General features: G+C 40.3%; 1 protein-coding gene across 1 annotated transcript in view; it reads left to right on the forward strand.

Moving 5' to 3' along the window:
* Positions 1-15,131, forward strand: part of SORCS1 (sortilin related VPS10 domain containing receptor 1) — a 258,601-nt gene that overhangs the window by 198,308 nt on the left and 45,162 nt on the right. The window contains exons 10-15 of the mRNA XM_062496860.1: positions 3,217-3,363; positions 9,840-9,942; positions 10,402-10,478; positions 11,691-11,782; positions 12,821-12,928; positions 13,902-14,019. Of these exons, the coding sequence (XP_062352844.1) occupies positions 3,217-3,363; positions 9,840-9,942; positions 10,402-10,478; positions 11,691-11,782; positions 12,821-12,928; positions 13,902-14,019 (645 nt within the window). The remainder of the gene's footprint in view (positions 1-3,216; positions 3,364-9,839; positions 9,943-10,401; positions 10,479-11,690; positions 11,783-12,820; positions 12,929-13,901; positions 14,020-15,131) is intronic.

The raw sequence follows: 15,131 nt of genomic DNA on the forward strand, positions 1-15,131 counted from the left end.
CAGTATTAGCTACTCTGTAGTTTTCCTTCCAAGTGGAGCTGCCCTCCACTTGGAAACCACCTTGAATTGTCCAGAGAGACAAGAGTTATAAATCAGTGCAGATGGACTGGAGAGGATGGGCACTGCCATTTCAGTCATTTGGACATTTTTTACCATTAATCTCTCCACAGTGCTGGCAGCCCATGGAAGAACTGTTACCTCTTATTGTTGTCAGCTGGGGAAGCAGCTTTACTGCATTATGTAAAGGTGTCCTACATCCCAGGGGTAAAAAAAAATATTTTGTTCTGTTTGATTCATCTGACACCACACAGCAACCTGGATTGAAATTGATGCAATCAGACTTAGAGCATCATATCTGGTGATTGTCTAGATAGAAGGAAAATTGGCTGACATGGAACCTGGCACAAACCTTCCTTTCAGTTTGATGTTATTGCTGGAAGGGAACACAGAGCCAGTCAGCATGGTTCTCTGAGTCAGATTATATAGTGATCTAGGGGAAAATGGAGAGGAAGGCAAGAGAAGGAAAAAAAAACAACCCATAGATAAATTAAAAGTAAGTGGGGAGATTGTCAAACAGGTCCTTCTCTGGTGGCAGTAGTATATTTAAAAAAGCATCATCATTAGAGAAGATGCCAGAGAAAGGCATGTTTAATGCAGGTGTCTGTGTGCATGTTTATCAGGTGTTAGAAGTTCTTCTGGTTGCATTGCAGTGAACATGTTTGTGTGTGTAATTACTAAATTGACTCTAAATCAAGGGTAAATCTTCTCAGTGCTGCTAAGTAGGGAGTTGTACTAGTTACAAAGAGAAAATAAAACTTCTTTCTTGGTGTCTCCTTAAGTTCACAAAAAGGCTGTTCTATTGACCACCTCCTAAAGTGAGGGAAGAGCAGAATCACTGTCCACTGTGTCTGAGTGCCCTCTCCAGTTCCTGTGTCTGCCCAGTGATGCAATATGGCTCTGCTGGAATGGTCCACAGCAAGACAGTCCTGCCTGTGACAGTCCATGACTGAAGTGATAACAGACTGTGAGGAGGTGTGTCTGTAGCTATGCTGTATATGCCTATCACTCCGGAGCTTACTTTTTTCTAGCAGTATGTATGTTGGCTGAGAAGTATGTTTGATGTATGAAGGTGGTGATGGGGAGTGAAAAATGTCTTTAGAGTTGTGTGTTCAAGTGTCTTGTATGGATCTTTCTGAAGGTGTAGAGCAGCATTAGTATCTGCACATAGTGCATTCAGGGTGGTGAGGATTCTAGAATTCCTGTGTGGGAGCTGATGGAGTGCTTTCCTCTCTGACCACTGGTGGTCTTGCCCTTGCTTGCCTGGGTCTTTCTCTGTAATGACTGTGTGAGCAGAAGGGCTGAACAGCTCCCTGTCTGTGTCAGGGTTGTGTATATGCAATTGCTCTATCTCTTCTTTCTGAGAGTACACAAGTCTGCGTGTGCAGTCTTTTTAGAAGATAAAGCTGTCCAAGACTGACAGAATAACTTTGCTTTCTCAGGAAAGGATTCTGAGTCCCAGCCCATGACTAGAATCATAAAAAGGAAAAAAAAAAATTCAGGATTTCAGAACACTTTTATTGCTGATATATAAAGTGCTCTTTAATCATTTATGACCAACATTTCACAGGGACTATATAATGGAACAATTTTGGGACAGCAACAAAGTGAAATACAATTGCAACTATAGGCTCTAGCCTCTGGTAGTAAAGGCAGAGCTGTATTATTTTTCCATCCTTGTCTATTCATGCAATATCACTGTGAGACAGGAGTACCCTTGTCTTTTCAGGGTGTCTTTCTACTACAACAAAGAAATCCTGAATACTTGGTTGGGTGTGATCAAACAATCCAGCTAGGAAATTGAAAAGGTTACCCGTTTTTTGCTTGTATCAGCAATGAATTAGTTAACTACTTGAAGTCTGTTGTCCACTATAGCAAGCCTTGTCTTGAACTTCAAATGAAATTCAGGAAGGTGCTATTTGAATGAGTAAATACATCACTGTGCTGTACCAAAGCACTGTACACAAGTAGTCTCACAGCACATGATTAAAAGTGCAATAAAGTGCTGTCCACTGGTAGCTGTGCCATCCAAATCCAGCCACATAATTAAAAGGATTGAGCTGGGAAAAGCTCTGAATCTGCTGTGTAACTGTTTGCCATGCCATGTCATTTAATCTCTGTGAATAAAAACTCGTGATGAGTGATTCTGTCTGTTAATTCTACATCATAAGCAGAGGTGAGGTGGATGACTGAACAGACTTGCTGGAAACCAAAAAGTTTCTCACTTCCCCCCTCCTTCTCTTGATTTCACTTCCCTTTTTATTGCGGCACTCAGATTACAGAATGACAGCCTAACAAATTCATTCTCAAGCTGCAGCAGCTATTGGGCTATTGATTTTCAGTGTGCTGAGAAGATGGGAACATTCTGCAGTATGAGTTGTGGTTTGAGGTTGACTTTTTTTCTTCTCACTAAGATACTTTTAGGCTTGGTTCCAATGTGAATCTGTTAGCGTCATGTCTTTGCAAAATCCTCCTGCAGGTCTGTGGATTCAGACTGTTGGGTAAAACACCAGGAAAAAGTAGAACGATGAAGACTTCATTTCCAACTCTGTAAAAGTAACTAGCATTCTGTATGGCCTTGCTTGAGTCACCAGTGGTTTGTTTTCCTCAAAATATAAAACCGTAATAAAAATACCTCTGTGCCCCTAGTTATCCTGTTGGAACACTGATAATTATGAAACACATTGAGATCCTTAGATTAAATGTCTGAAGAATGTTGGATGAGAACAGAAACATTGAACTGCAAATGTATGTGTGTGTGTTGCTGTTTTCTTCACAAGGTCAAAATTGCTGCTGTTTCCCGCTGTTGCTGTGCAAGAGAAAAATAATTGCCTGTACACGTTTCATCTTTCAGGGGAAGGATGCCTACACAGTTGAGAGGTTGTCACTTTACAGATAATGCTACTGACATCTTGCCATGTTCTCATGATGATTCTGAAATACAACATTTCTTTCCCATTTGTCATCTTTACACCTGTGATGACTTTATCTTTTCCCCAGCACCCCATCTTGCCTTTGATGTACATTGGCAATTCTGGCCCTGACACTGACCACACTGACAGAACCATCAGAGCCCTGGTGGGTTTGACAGAGAAAAAGGGACAGGCACAGAACCTGCATGGACTTGATCTATTTTTCAGCCATGTCAATTTTTCCTAGGTAGCAGGGATAAAGGGAATGTTCTTGGCTAACAAGAAGATTGACAACCAAGTGAAAACTTTCATCACCTACAATAAAGGGAGAGACTGGAGTTTGTTGCAGGCTCCGCACACGGATCTGAGAGGAAATCCCATTCACTGTCTCCTAGTAAGTACCTGAGGAGGGAAGTTGGGGGTGGTAATACCCCAGAACAATCTTTTTCTACCAGGTAACTCAACAAAAAGAGGGCAGCTCCCCTCTCTATGCAGTGTATCTCATAGAGTGCAGTGCTTCAGGCTTGGGCTGCCAGGGGCTATTGTGTAATTTAGGTTTTATTGTGTATTGCAATTTAGGTTGATTCAATTTAATTTCTGGAACAAATGTAAGCATTGTAGATGAGCTGCCTTGTGCAGAAGTGCTGTGTCCCCTGGAGGAGCAGGGGAAGTTGGATGCTGTGTCTGGCAGTGGGTTCTCTGGACACTAGATGGGAGGCGAGAGCTGCTGTAGCTCAGAACTCTGAGACACTGTAGCTGGAAACAGGCTCAAAGGAAAAGAGAGCTCAGATTGCTTTCAGGCTGCTCTGTTGGCATTAATATTTATTAACATTCATCATTTTCTCTTTGAGCTCAGAAGTGAGAATCGACACATTCATCCAAATATATGTACAGCTTTGTGTTGGTGTAAATCGTATCTATCTCTGTACTTATTGGTATAGATCCACATATAGCTAAGTCTTTAATCATCATTATATGCAGTTTCCAAGAGGGAAAGTGAAATATAAGTCATGTGAATAGAATTGGAGATCTCTACAAAATTGGAGAGCTTAAACTGATCTTGACATATTTTTCAGCTGATACAATCTATTCACTGTAGTGGGATAATACTCAGCCCCTGTATTTGGGATTCCCAATAACTTTCATATTATACTAATTCTAATATGGTTCCAGGCAGAATCAGGGGCACTATTTAGATTTTTCTTACTGCTGTTGTCCTGCATATTGTTTTCCATCTAAAAAAAAAAAAAAAAAAGGTTTCTCATTTGAGGCACTAGAATCTGAATCAGCATTATATTTTGTAGCTGAATGCTACACTAATCTCTTAGCTGAATGTCATGCACTATTGCAAGAGCAAAGAATAAATATTTGAAGCTGTTCAATAATTGTTTTTTTGATTGAGCCAAAATGCAAGCCCTTCATTTTCTGTCAAGTTTGGAAAAAATAAATAGGGAAGACTAGGGTTAAGACAGAAGAGTTATTTCAGAGCATGACTAAATTTGTTTGGGTTTGTTTTCTTCTTTCAAATTTTTAAAAACTGTAACTAAGTGAATTTTTAATTAGATGTTTCTGTGAGGTGAAAACCAAAACAGATGACATGCAAAAAACTTTGCAGGCATAAAGCAATTCAGTTCTTTTGAAGGAACTATGTGAAGAAGCCTTTATGTTTCAAATAGATTGTAGAACCTAATTTTAACTCAAGCGAACATATTCAGTAAAAAAAAAAATGACACCTTGACCTTCTCAAATTGCAACCAATTTTATCAGAAACTCAAGATGTTTATTATATGATATGACAGTATAATATTCTAGGGGACTGGTAAGGCAGAAGAATAAAAACCCAAGCACATGGGCAAATAAAATAATAAAAGTAGACTTTATTTCCTGATATTTTTGTGCAGTGGTCATGCAAAGTCCGACTTGCCACTCTGGTTGTAAGTGAGCCAGTGATACTGCTCTGTGTGGCCCTTATGGGACAGTTGTTTGCAGGACCTGGGTATTTTATATTCAAGGCTATACCTGCCATTGTAGTTGGCATTGTTGTATACCTTCCATTAAATAATGGAAGCAGTCATATGTCTGTGTGTGAAACAGAAATGGACAGTTCTTACGGGGGGAGAAAGAGTTATGGCTCCCTTTAAGTCTTCCCATCCATATTGTATCTGCTACTATATCCATGGGCACCAGAGAATACAATAAGCCTCATTTAAAATTAGACCAGATATGCCTGAACAAGCTGGATTCCCTCGAGGGTGATAAATTAGAACAAGCCAGACAAAAGGTCAAGAGGAGGAGCAGAAGTGTGGGCACATGTAGGGACACAGTGAGAACTGACCTAGAGAAGCTCATGGTTCTGTGCATAAGCCACTATTGAAACATTAGTTTGTTTTTATTTTGCTCTCTATGCAACCATGTACTTGCTCTGAGAATTACTTCCACCTGTGCAATCTCAGTGGCTGTTTGTCATGCTGTTTACATTTCTTAAGTGCTCTGTGACTTGAGCTGGAGTGTAGGAATTGTTCTGTGATTTCAGGGTGCTAAGAGACAAATCCTCAATGGACTTTAACCTTGTATCTCAGTCTCTGTCCTTTGATAAGGCCAGAAGAATATTTAGCCATGCTTATTTCCTCTTCCCCTAACTGGGTAAAGCAGGCAAGAGGCCTCTTTCATTGTCTAAACACTCCTCCACGTTTAGGTTTTCACCAGCTTTTGGGATGGCAGAAGAGCAGGAAAGCTTAACTGAGCATTTGGAGTCTCAGGTGGTCAACTTGCAAATTTGAAAGAAAGCAAATAGCTGAAATCTGAGTTAAACTTACTCATTGGGTTTTTACAGGAGCAGGCAGTCTGCCTGCCATAGAAGGGGAGGGGTAGAAAATACAGAAAAGTGTTGTGTTTGGTATAGAAAATGTACCAAACACAAAGTGAAATAGCAATTCTGCAAGAGAGACAAGCTATTTAGAAAGGCTATCTGAGGTTCACATTTAATGGTGGGGAAGATGAAGGCAGAATGTGGAATGAAAGATTTCTAGAAATTATAGAGAATAAACCACAGAAGTTGGGTGTGTTAGGGAAGGTTTTGAAGCAAAAGCACTCTAAGTTTACATTCCTGGAAATAAGTCAGGGATCCATACGGGGTTTTTTGCTGAGGTAAAATGAGGAGAAGAGGAATTTTCCCCTGCTCTGAGGCAATTCTGTTCCTTGTCAGTGTGACATAGCTTAGCATTTAAACACTTCACAAACTCCAGTCACCTCTTTAGCCACCCCTGCATCACTAGTTTTACCTTCTTATGTCAGTTGCTCCTTTTCCTTCTAGACATAACTGTTCCTGACACAATCCTGCTTTTCCTTATGGCACAGATAAGTGAGTTCTTCATAGTCCATTGTACATGTAGTTCAGCTCCCATTCTTGCTGCACAGCAGATACTAATGCTTTCCCACTGCTGGTTTTCAGCATAATTGTCTGCAGCAATAGCTCAGCAATGACGTATGTTCCAGCTCATTGGCAAAATGGGATCTGCCATTTCCCAGAGTGACTGTGCAGTCCCCAGCCTGAGAGTGCAGTGCTGTGTGCTCTGTGCAGCTGGTCTGTAAACCTAAACTAAGGTAGAATTAAAACAGAAGTACATAGCAGCTAAGTCGTTGGCTAAGGAGGTTAGGAAGGAATCTGGTTGAAGCACAGGGCGAGCCAGACAAAACCATTTCTCTTCTGACAGTGCACTCGAGGTGGTTTTTCAAAGGGACTCAGAATTTCTTCACATTTTTTCTAGAGACAGCTCTAAATAATGAAGAAGGAGGAAAGCAGTGAAATTCCATCTAATCCCAGGGTTTTGTTATTTTTTGTTTATACCACTTAATACAAGTGGTATACGAGGAATAAGATGAATATAGTTCATCTTCATGAAATAGCTGCCAAAGTATTTTATTCCAAAGATGCTGGTTTAGTTTGATACTTACCGTGTGTTGTGAAGTGCTTAACTGAGGAGTAGTTCTGTCTGGCAAGAAATGAGCATCTGCCTGGGAGAGTTAATCAATTAACTTTCAAGGATGGACTTGCTGTTCAAACACAGGGCTGAATCTCAGGAGAATCTTGATTTAATTTTTGTGTCTATCTCCATTTTCCTATGTGACCTTGGGCAAGTCATATATTTTCTCTGTGCCTTGCTTCCCCGGACGTCTGTTTATTCCCTCCCACATTTTGTTTATCTTTTCCATAGTAATTTATAAAGATTTCAGGACAAAGACCCTCTTCTCATAAAAGGGGACATTTATACCATCTTCTACAGAGTATTTGAACCATCTAAGTGAGGTGTTTTGAATATCTCTCTTGGAAGTGTTTCTCTCTTTTCATTGCTCCTTGCTATTGCAGGTGAGCAAATACTGTGACTACCCCTAGGTTTGTGAATGGTGACCAGCATAATTTTTGTGCTATAATACTTTCTCCCACTTCTGATGAGGGACAGACTAATAGCTCATTTGTATTGTGTCCTGCCATTGGAGATAGTTCAGGTGGGCTTTTCAGAGCAGCCAAAAGTGGATTTGTGGATGTTTATGAAAAATTTTACTAAGGAATTATGAACTTCCTGAAGGGGGGACATAAGACTGCTTGCTTAAAAATATTAGGAAGCAAGTAATGAACTCCAGCATAATTGTAAAAACTGTGGTAGTGAGCAGACAATGGGCTATATCACCTGTGCTTATCTTCTAGCTAGAGGTTAAATGCTCTGTGCTGTGGTTGCCTTACCCTTGGTGTCTGTGCAGCAGTTGTCACAGATGGGAACTAGGCAATCACAGGGAAACCCAAACCTGTGTTCAGGTGATAATAATGATTTTAGTAGCCTGCTGGTAACAATAAAAAGGACAGAGACAACTGATGAAAATTCTGAAAACCAGTGAGATGTCTGTATGTGAATTAAGATACGGGATCTGGAGGAGGAACATAAAAGGACCAGCAGAACAAAAAACAGCTGGAAAAAATCTGTTGATGAACTATATAAGGACAGAGATGGAGAAGGTGTACAGAGGAATGAGGAAGAGAATGCTAATCAGGATGTGGGGTGGCCATGGGCAGTAACTTCAGGTGTTTGGCTAAGAGTGGAAAGGTTGCTTTTCACACCATGTCCAGTTGTCACCAGAGACTCTAAGCATTACTGTGCTCCAAACAGTAAGAAGCCATGCCACTAAAAAGACAATCTCTCTGCTTAGACAGATGGTCTGGCTTTCAATATTGGAGAGATGCATTACTTTTCTATATGTCATATCTGTGAAATGAGATAAATATGAATGGAAATATCTGGTAGCACAAGGATTGAATCTTAACAAGGTCTCATCTGAGTTGGGAATTAGCTGAGTTGCCATTAGGTTCTCTCTTCAAAATGCTAAACTGGGCTTGGAGTATGTTAGTTATAAAAGTATGTTTTCTATTTATTCTTAGAACCTATCAAAATGTAAAAGGAAAGAGTTCATGCTCTTGCAGTGCTTTTCCACTTCCTGCATTCGTGTCAGCTCAATTTGTCCTCCACTCCCTGCCAGAGCCCCGGGCTGCTCCAGCGGCTGCCCTGGCAAGGCTGTCACTCGGAGTTAGGCTGCTCAGTACACTGCACATGGCAGCTCGTGCTCCCTGCTGCACAGCCCACGTCCCCTTTTCCTGTCTCACACCTGTGGGAGCTCCCATCTCCCCTCATCATCCTCATTTGCCTTTGCCAAAAGAACCCCGCCTTTCTACACAGGGGAGTTGTCATTTCAGTCATATTCACCAGCTCTGAGATGGGACAGATAGGTGTTCTTCCTCCTGTGACCTGTGGGACTGCAGATCTAGCCTTCAGGCAGCTGGTTTTATTCAGGAAAACCTGCCTCCTTTGAGCCTGAAGGTCCTCTGCACAGCCCCTCTTTCTCTTACAGAGCTGGGCAAGCTGAAGCCATGAGCTTTGCTCCAGATCTGTTTCTGTGGGATGTCCACCTTGATTGGGTCAGTTTGCTTCAGGTTTTCTTGCCAGTATTTTTCCCCCTACTCCTCCCTTAGCATGCTTCATGAAGGACTCTTCATGAGGTTTGAAGGAAAAAAATTTGGAAATGAAACCCGAGTGAAGGAAATAGTATTCAGAAATTTTCAGAAATTATCACATTACAGATTTGGAGGGAATTGTAATGGCAGCTTTAAAAATCTGCACATCTGTCTTACCTTCTTGCTCACCTGATTTATTCTGTACCACTCGTGTCTTACCTGAGTACCTAGCATACAAAATCAATAGCAAACAGGTAAGGTTTCCATGGATGCATTTGTATTGAAATCTTAAAGGTCACATCCAGATGGGCAACAAAGCTTTTCTTTAAAGTTGAAGCTAACACTTTCCAGTCATGGTACTTCTTTGTATGTATTGCAGTGCATTTCAGAGCATATATCAATAACATGTCAGAAAGAGTTAAGATATTATATGAAATAAGATTTTTTTTCTTGGATAATTAGTGGTGATTCAGCACCACACCAGTGGGGTTAAATTGCTTCTTGCTTCAGAGATAGCTTGGGTAGTGCTGCTCGGAGTCATTTCATATCTGTATCAATCTGCATGATTGCTTCTCAAAGAGTGGGAGCCAGGAGAGTCAGTCCTTACCATCAGCTGCCCACGCAAGCCTGGTCCCCCCCTTGGAGATCCTCAAAGATCTGGTCCTGGGAAAAGGGTTTCAGCCTGGTGCATGTTTCCCACTGGGAATGGGCTGTGTCAGAAAATGATGGCAAAGTGGCTGTGCCTAAGGGTTACTGAACACAGTGATTAGGAGGAAATACAGAAAGACACTGAGTGTTTCTAAGCCTGTAGAAATAGGAGCATGCATTGTTATGTCTGCTTTTTACTTTCATTTCCCCTTTCTCCACAGCCCTACTGCTCCCTTCATCTTCACTTGAAGGTCTCAGACAACCCCTACACCTCAGGAAACATCGCCAGCCGAGACACTGCCCCCAGTATTATTGTAGCTTCAGGTATGAAACATTAAAAAATTTCCTGTGTTTGATGTGCAAACCTGGACAAACTGTGCAATTTGTGGAGGGTGTTGGGTGGCTGTGGGGTGTCACACCACCAGTATTGGGAAAGGAGGCAGGCTTGCAAATAAAAATCCTTATGAGCCTTCAGCTTGTCATATGCTTTTTGTGGAAATTGGCCTTCAAGACAGAGATCATGTCTAGTCCTCTACTCCTGTGAGCATAAGATCAAATCAGGGCTTTTCCTTTGCATGTGGAGGTGTGTAGAGTTCTATGTATTAGGTCTTTTATACGTATTTTTCAAACTGAAATGCCTTCTCTCTTCCCCCTTCCCTCTCATTTTCCTTCCAAACCCAGAAGTTCTACAACTGCAAAATAAATAAATACATTTACTCCCCTGATTTGTTCATTCTGCTGTTTCTGAGAAGGTTCCTTCACTAACCAATGCTCATCTTACAGGTAATATAGGAACTGAACTATCAGACAATGACATCAGCATGTTTGTTACTTCTGATGCTGGGAACACCTGGAGGCAGGTAAATGACACAGAATCACTGGTTTAATTATGAACCATAGAAAATGTCATAAAAGTAGATTCAATCTGTCACTTAATTTTTGTTTCATTTGGTTCAGGGTAGCTTTTTGAAAACCTTTTATGAAATAGTAAACTTCCCTTCTCAAAGGTACAGAGATGTTGAAAGAAAAAGACTGAATATGCTGTTAGACTTCATATAATAGAAAATTATTTTTATTATTCTACTCAGAGTCTGACTTCAGTTTAATGCCATAGCAAAGAGAACAGAATAAATTATGAATAATAAGAGGAGAGAAAGTGTTACCTTTTACCGTTGGACATCACATGTGCCAACCAAACCATTTTTCTTTTTGTCCATGACTATACCTATCCAAAAATCAGCAGTTGACTGGTCTGCTTTTTCTCACTTCAGCTGAGACTCATTTCACCTAAGATGAGTTGTGCAAAGTTTATTGTCCATATACATTGATTATTTTGCCTTATTAAGGTAATGCAGAAAAGGACAAAATTCAGTTTGCCTTGTTGCACGGCACTCTCCATTAATTGTGGAAAGAGACTGGATGATGAAATTATATCTAGTTCCTAATACTTAGTGGAGTCTCACCTGTTAAGAAATACCCTCTAATGTGCTTATCCTCCCATCAGGAAATTCTGTTATTCTTATTTTCTGAATGCGATATCAAGTCATGGCGAAAAATAGTAACTTTCCCAGACTAACAAATGCCGCTGTACAAACTGTAGAGCAGATGTTTGCAGAAAGTTAATACAAAAAAGACACAGGGAGAGAAAATCTTTTCCAATATTTGATAATCCAAGAAGCTAATTATTTTGCAGTGTTTGACCAGCTTCATTTTTCTGTCTAAATAAATTATTTGAGATGGGGCCAGGCATGTGCAAACACATGAAATTCTTCTTTAAACAAAAATTTGTCATTGAAAGGAGGGAAATCGTTGATTCTTGCAAAAAAATAATATTTCTAACTTTCTGCCAAGCAAGGGAAGAATGAATTTTCCATGGACCTGGAAAAACTTGGGTGGGGGAAAACCCCAAACAATAAAAAGTTGAGTCCAGGAATTATATCTATAATTTCCTCTACTTTATAATTTTCTTAGCACGTCAATGCCCTGTGTCATGCTCCTATTTAAAGGGCTGTGACATTTTCTTGATACTGAGGATAATAGGTTTAAATAAACACTTTTCTCTTTCTGTTCAGATCTTTGAGGAAGAGCACAGTGTTCTGTACCTGGATCAAGGTGGTGTACTCGTTGCCATGAAACACACATCTCTGCCTATCAGACACCTCTGGTAATGACTCCATTTGTGCTAAATGTCTGCTGTCCCTCTTTTCAGATGCCAGGAACTAGGCAGTTAGTATGCATCCAGTCTTCTGCAGCTATAATCTAGAAAGTATTAGTTAAGATACTGGCAAACATTAAGTCAGATAAAGCCAAGAAGTCCTGGAAATTACAGTTTACTTAACTGTGGCTTGGCCAGATCTGAGATATCATCAGTGTAATTCCACAGCACTCCGGATTTACCATAGCTTGGCTTCTTGGATTTGATTGTTTATAATATATATGTGTGTGTATATATATATATATATATATATATATATATATATATATATTATATATAGAGTTTATGCCTTTGTCTCCCATTAAGTTACCAAAGTAGCCCTTACTTTCAAAAGTATTGATGAACTTGCCTTCTGTGTGGTAGGCAGCACTTATGAACCAGAATTTTGTTGAATAGATTCAGGGTTATTGGACAGATAATGCAAAAGTGTTCTCTCCAGCTAGCACTCCTGAGTGAGGAGGTAGAGTGCAGCTTTGTGCTGTTTTGTATTATTTATTTCCACCACAGTAAGTCTCATATCAGAATCTGAAACACCCAGACCCAGGTCTTAAGAACTTAGGAGTGATTCCATGCTTTCACTTACACTCCCCACAGAGGGGACTGCTGGTCTGAAGAAACTGTCATCCTCCAGAAAACTAACCTCAACATGTTTTATGCTGGGGACTAAAATCACTTGTTTATTTTTCAAAAAAATCTTATGCTTAGGCTATGTTTTGCCCTTTGAGCATCAATCTTTAACATAACTACTAGGTTTTGCCACTTAAATATTTGCCATGGGTTTGTAGAATGATGCCAAGCAAGCTTGATCAATACTCTTGATTTATGATGCATCCCCAAAAAAATAGTTATTTAAAGGACTAAAAAATCAGAATCCAGTAAGAGAAGCTGTTTTCCACTTCTCCATAGCAGCTGTAGTGGACTAGAGAATCCCCTTGAGTAAAATAAGAGAGTAAGGAAATAAGACATTGATTCTGCTTTCTCCTCTAGGTTAAGTTTTGATGAAGGGAGATCTTGGAGCAAATACAGTTTCACATCTCTCCCACTGTTTGTAGATGGAGTTTTAGGGGAGCCTGGAGAGGAAACCCTCATCATGACGTAAGTGAGCATGCCATAATGGTGTTGTGGAGGTGAACCACACGTTGTCTTTTGGAACAGAGGCATTTCTGGTACCAAGCACGATTTGAAGCCAAGAGTATGCAGTCTTCTGTTGCTAAATCATCAATTTATTTGTGATACAACTGGGGGATTAGCAACATGGTTCCTTGCAAAATGCTACCACATTATCACTTAGGTTATCAGCATGAAACCTGACTCATCAAATTGAATGTGATATAAAGCAGAGTTGCTATTGACAGATTAATATTTGAAAGAAAAATGGTGAAGTATTTTTATAACTGTATTTTTGCTGCTGGTTTTTTTTTAAATGAGAGACACCTAAGTGAAGACATTCTTTTGTAAAAATTAATGGAAAAATGTTGCCTGGGGGCTGACTCATGAAAAATTATGTTAGTTTCAATGTGGTATGCTGAATTCTGCATGATGCATGAATCTGGACTCGCTATGCCAGAAACTGTGATATTTTATGTGAGATCAGATTTGTAAAAACAGAAAGTATTTCTGACTAACCTGTAATAAGCAGAATATGTGGCTTGGAAACTAACCTGAGTTAGCTCAGAAAGATGTATGAATAATGTTCCTTCAGGTTCTGATTTTAATTTGCATGGAAGGGATTCCCAAAGCTTAAAACTCAGATAAAACTCTTGAAGGTATTACTATCTCCAGCCCCACATCAAGTGTTCTCTTGACTCTTCAAGTTGAGTCGTTTTGGATATTGTCATAAGTGGGCGGGTCTTAGTGAACAGAAAAAAAGCTACTTGCAATTTTGCAGTTTCTAATAGGGTTATAGATATTTAGCAGGCTAAATTTCACTTTCACTTTGTCAGTCCAGTGAAAGTGAGTAGGACTCTCACTCCTAAAGCAATTGATCTCTGTTGGAAATTGTGGTGACTGTACCTCTGTAAGTACCAGACTTCCTTTTACTGTGTGTTCTTCCTGCTGCATTCTGTAGTGTGTTTGGGCATTTCAGCCACCGCTCAGAGTGGCAGCTGGTGAAAGTAGACTACAAGGCCATTTTTGATCGGAGATGTGCAGAAGAGGACTACAGGCCTTGGCAACTGCACAGCCAGGTGAGAAACAAGGATGCTGCGATATGATCTGAAGTAGCTAATGATCCTACAGTTCAAGATCAGCACGATCCAGTATCTTTCCTAATTGCTTAGTGTGTCAGCTTGTCCTTAACTAGGTGGGTCTGTTCTGTTGCACTGGTGTGTTGCCTCAGATTGAGGCTCTGTGATCCCTGAAGGATGAACAGTTATTGTTTGGATGTTGTCCTGCATACAGGCAATTACCTCAGACTAATGCAAACTTGAACAATACAACAACAGCAGAGCTGCCACTGAGGCCTGAACTCCTTCACTCTTACATCTTCCATCCAACTTGCCCATCCTTGCCTCCCTTCTCTCCTTCATCCTTCTGTGTCCTCAGAGTCACTGTCTTAAGACCATTCTAGTTGTTTCACATTTTTTTCTCCCATTTCTGGCCCTCTTAGCCTCACTTCTTGCTCACTTGGTTTCATTCCTGTCTGTCTCTCTCTGCTGTGGGAGTTGGGCACTTTATTCCCCAATTCATTGGCTCTCATGCCCTGCCCTGTGCATCCTGGATGCAGCTGCTGCATCACTCTCTGAACCACGGAATTCATGCCCTGCAAGGTGAGGTGCTCTGCACCAGCTCTGCCAAGACACAACAGCCTATGTTTCATCAGGTTAGAATAAAATATGGCCCAAATTCTGTGGTTATATAAACACCACAGGCTCCACTGAAGTCTAGAGCAAAGCACACATTTATACCATCAAAGGTTGTCTTTCTGTATATATCTTGCTGGGCAAGAATTTAATAGTGAATATAAATGAAAGTAGCTTGATTCAGAGTAGCTGCTCACACAAGGCACAACTCTATGCTAAAAATACCAGTTATTACTTAGATCTTTAGATGCTGGAAATCAGTACAGCTTCCTCGAAATTCCAGGAAGCACAGCATTTTGCACCAGTTGCTGTTCAGGCCCTTCCTGTTTCATGCCATCAAATTATCAAATCAAAGCCATGAAAAAGTTTTCCACAACGATTTTAACAGCATAAAAGGCAGTAAGTGAAATTCAAATGTATTTTGTTCTTTGCTTTCTTGTGCTTGCATAAACAAAAATACCAAGGATTTTGCAGTATTTCTTTGAGGGTGTTGGCTT

The sequence above is a fragment of the Cinclus cinclus genome, chromosome 7, assembly GCF_963662255.1.
Source record: "Cinclus cinclus chromosome 7, bCinCin1.1, whole genome shotgun sequence".
Classification (NCBI taxonomy): Eukaryota; Metazoa; Chordata; class Aves; order Passeriformes; family Cinclidae; genus Cinclus; species Cinclus cinclus.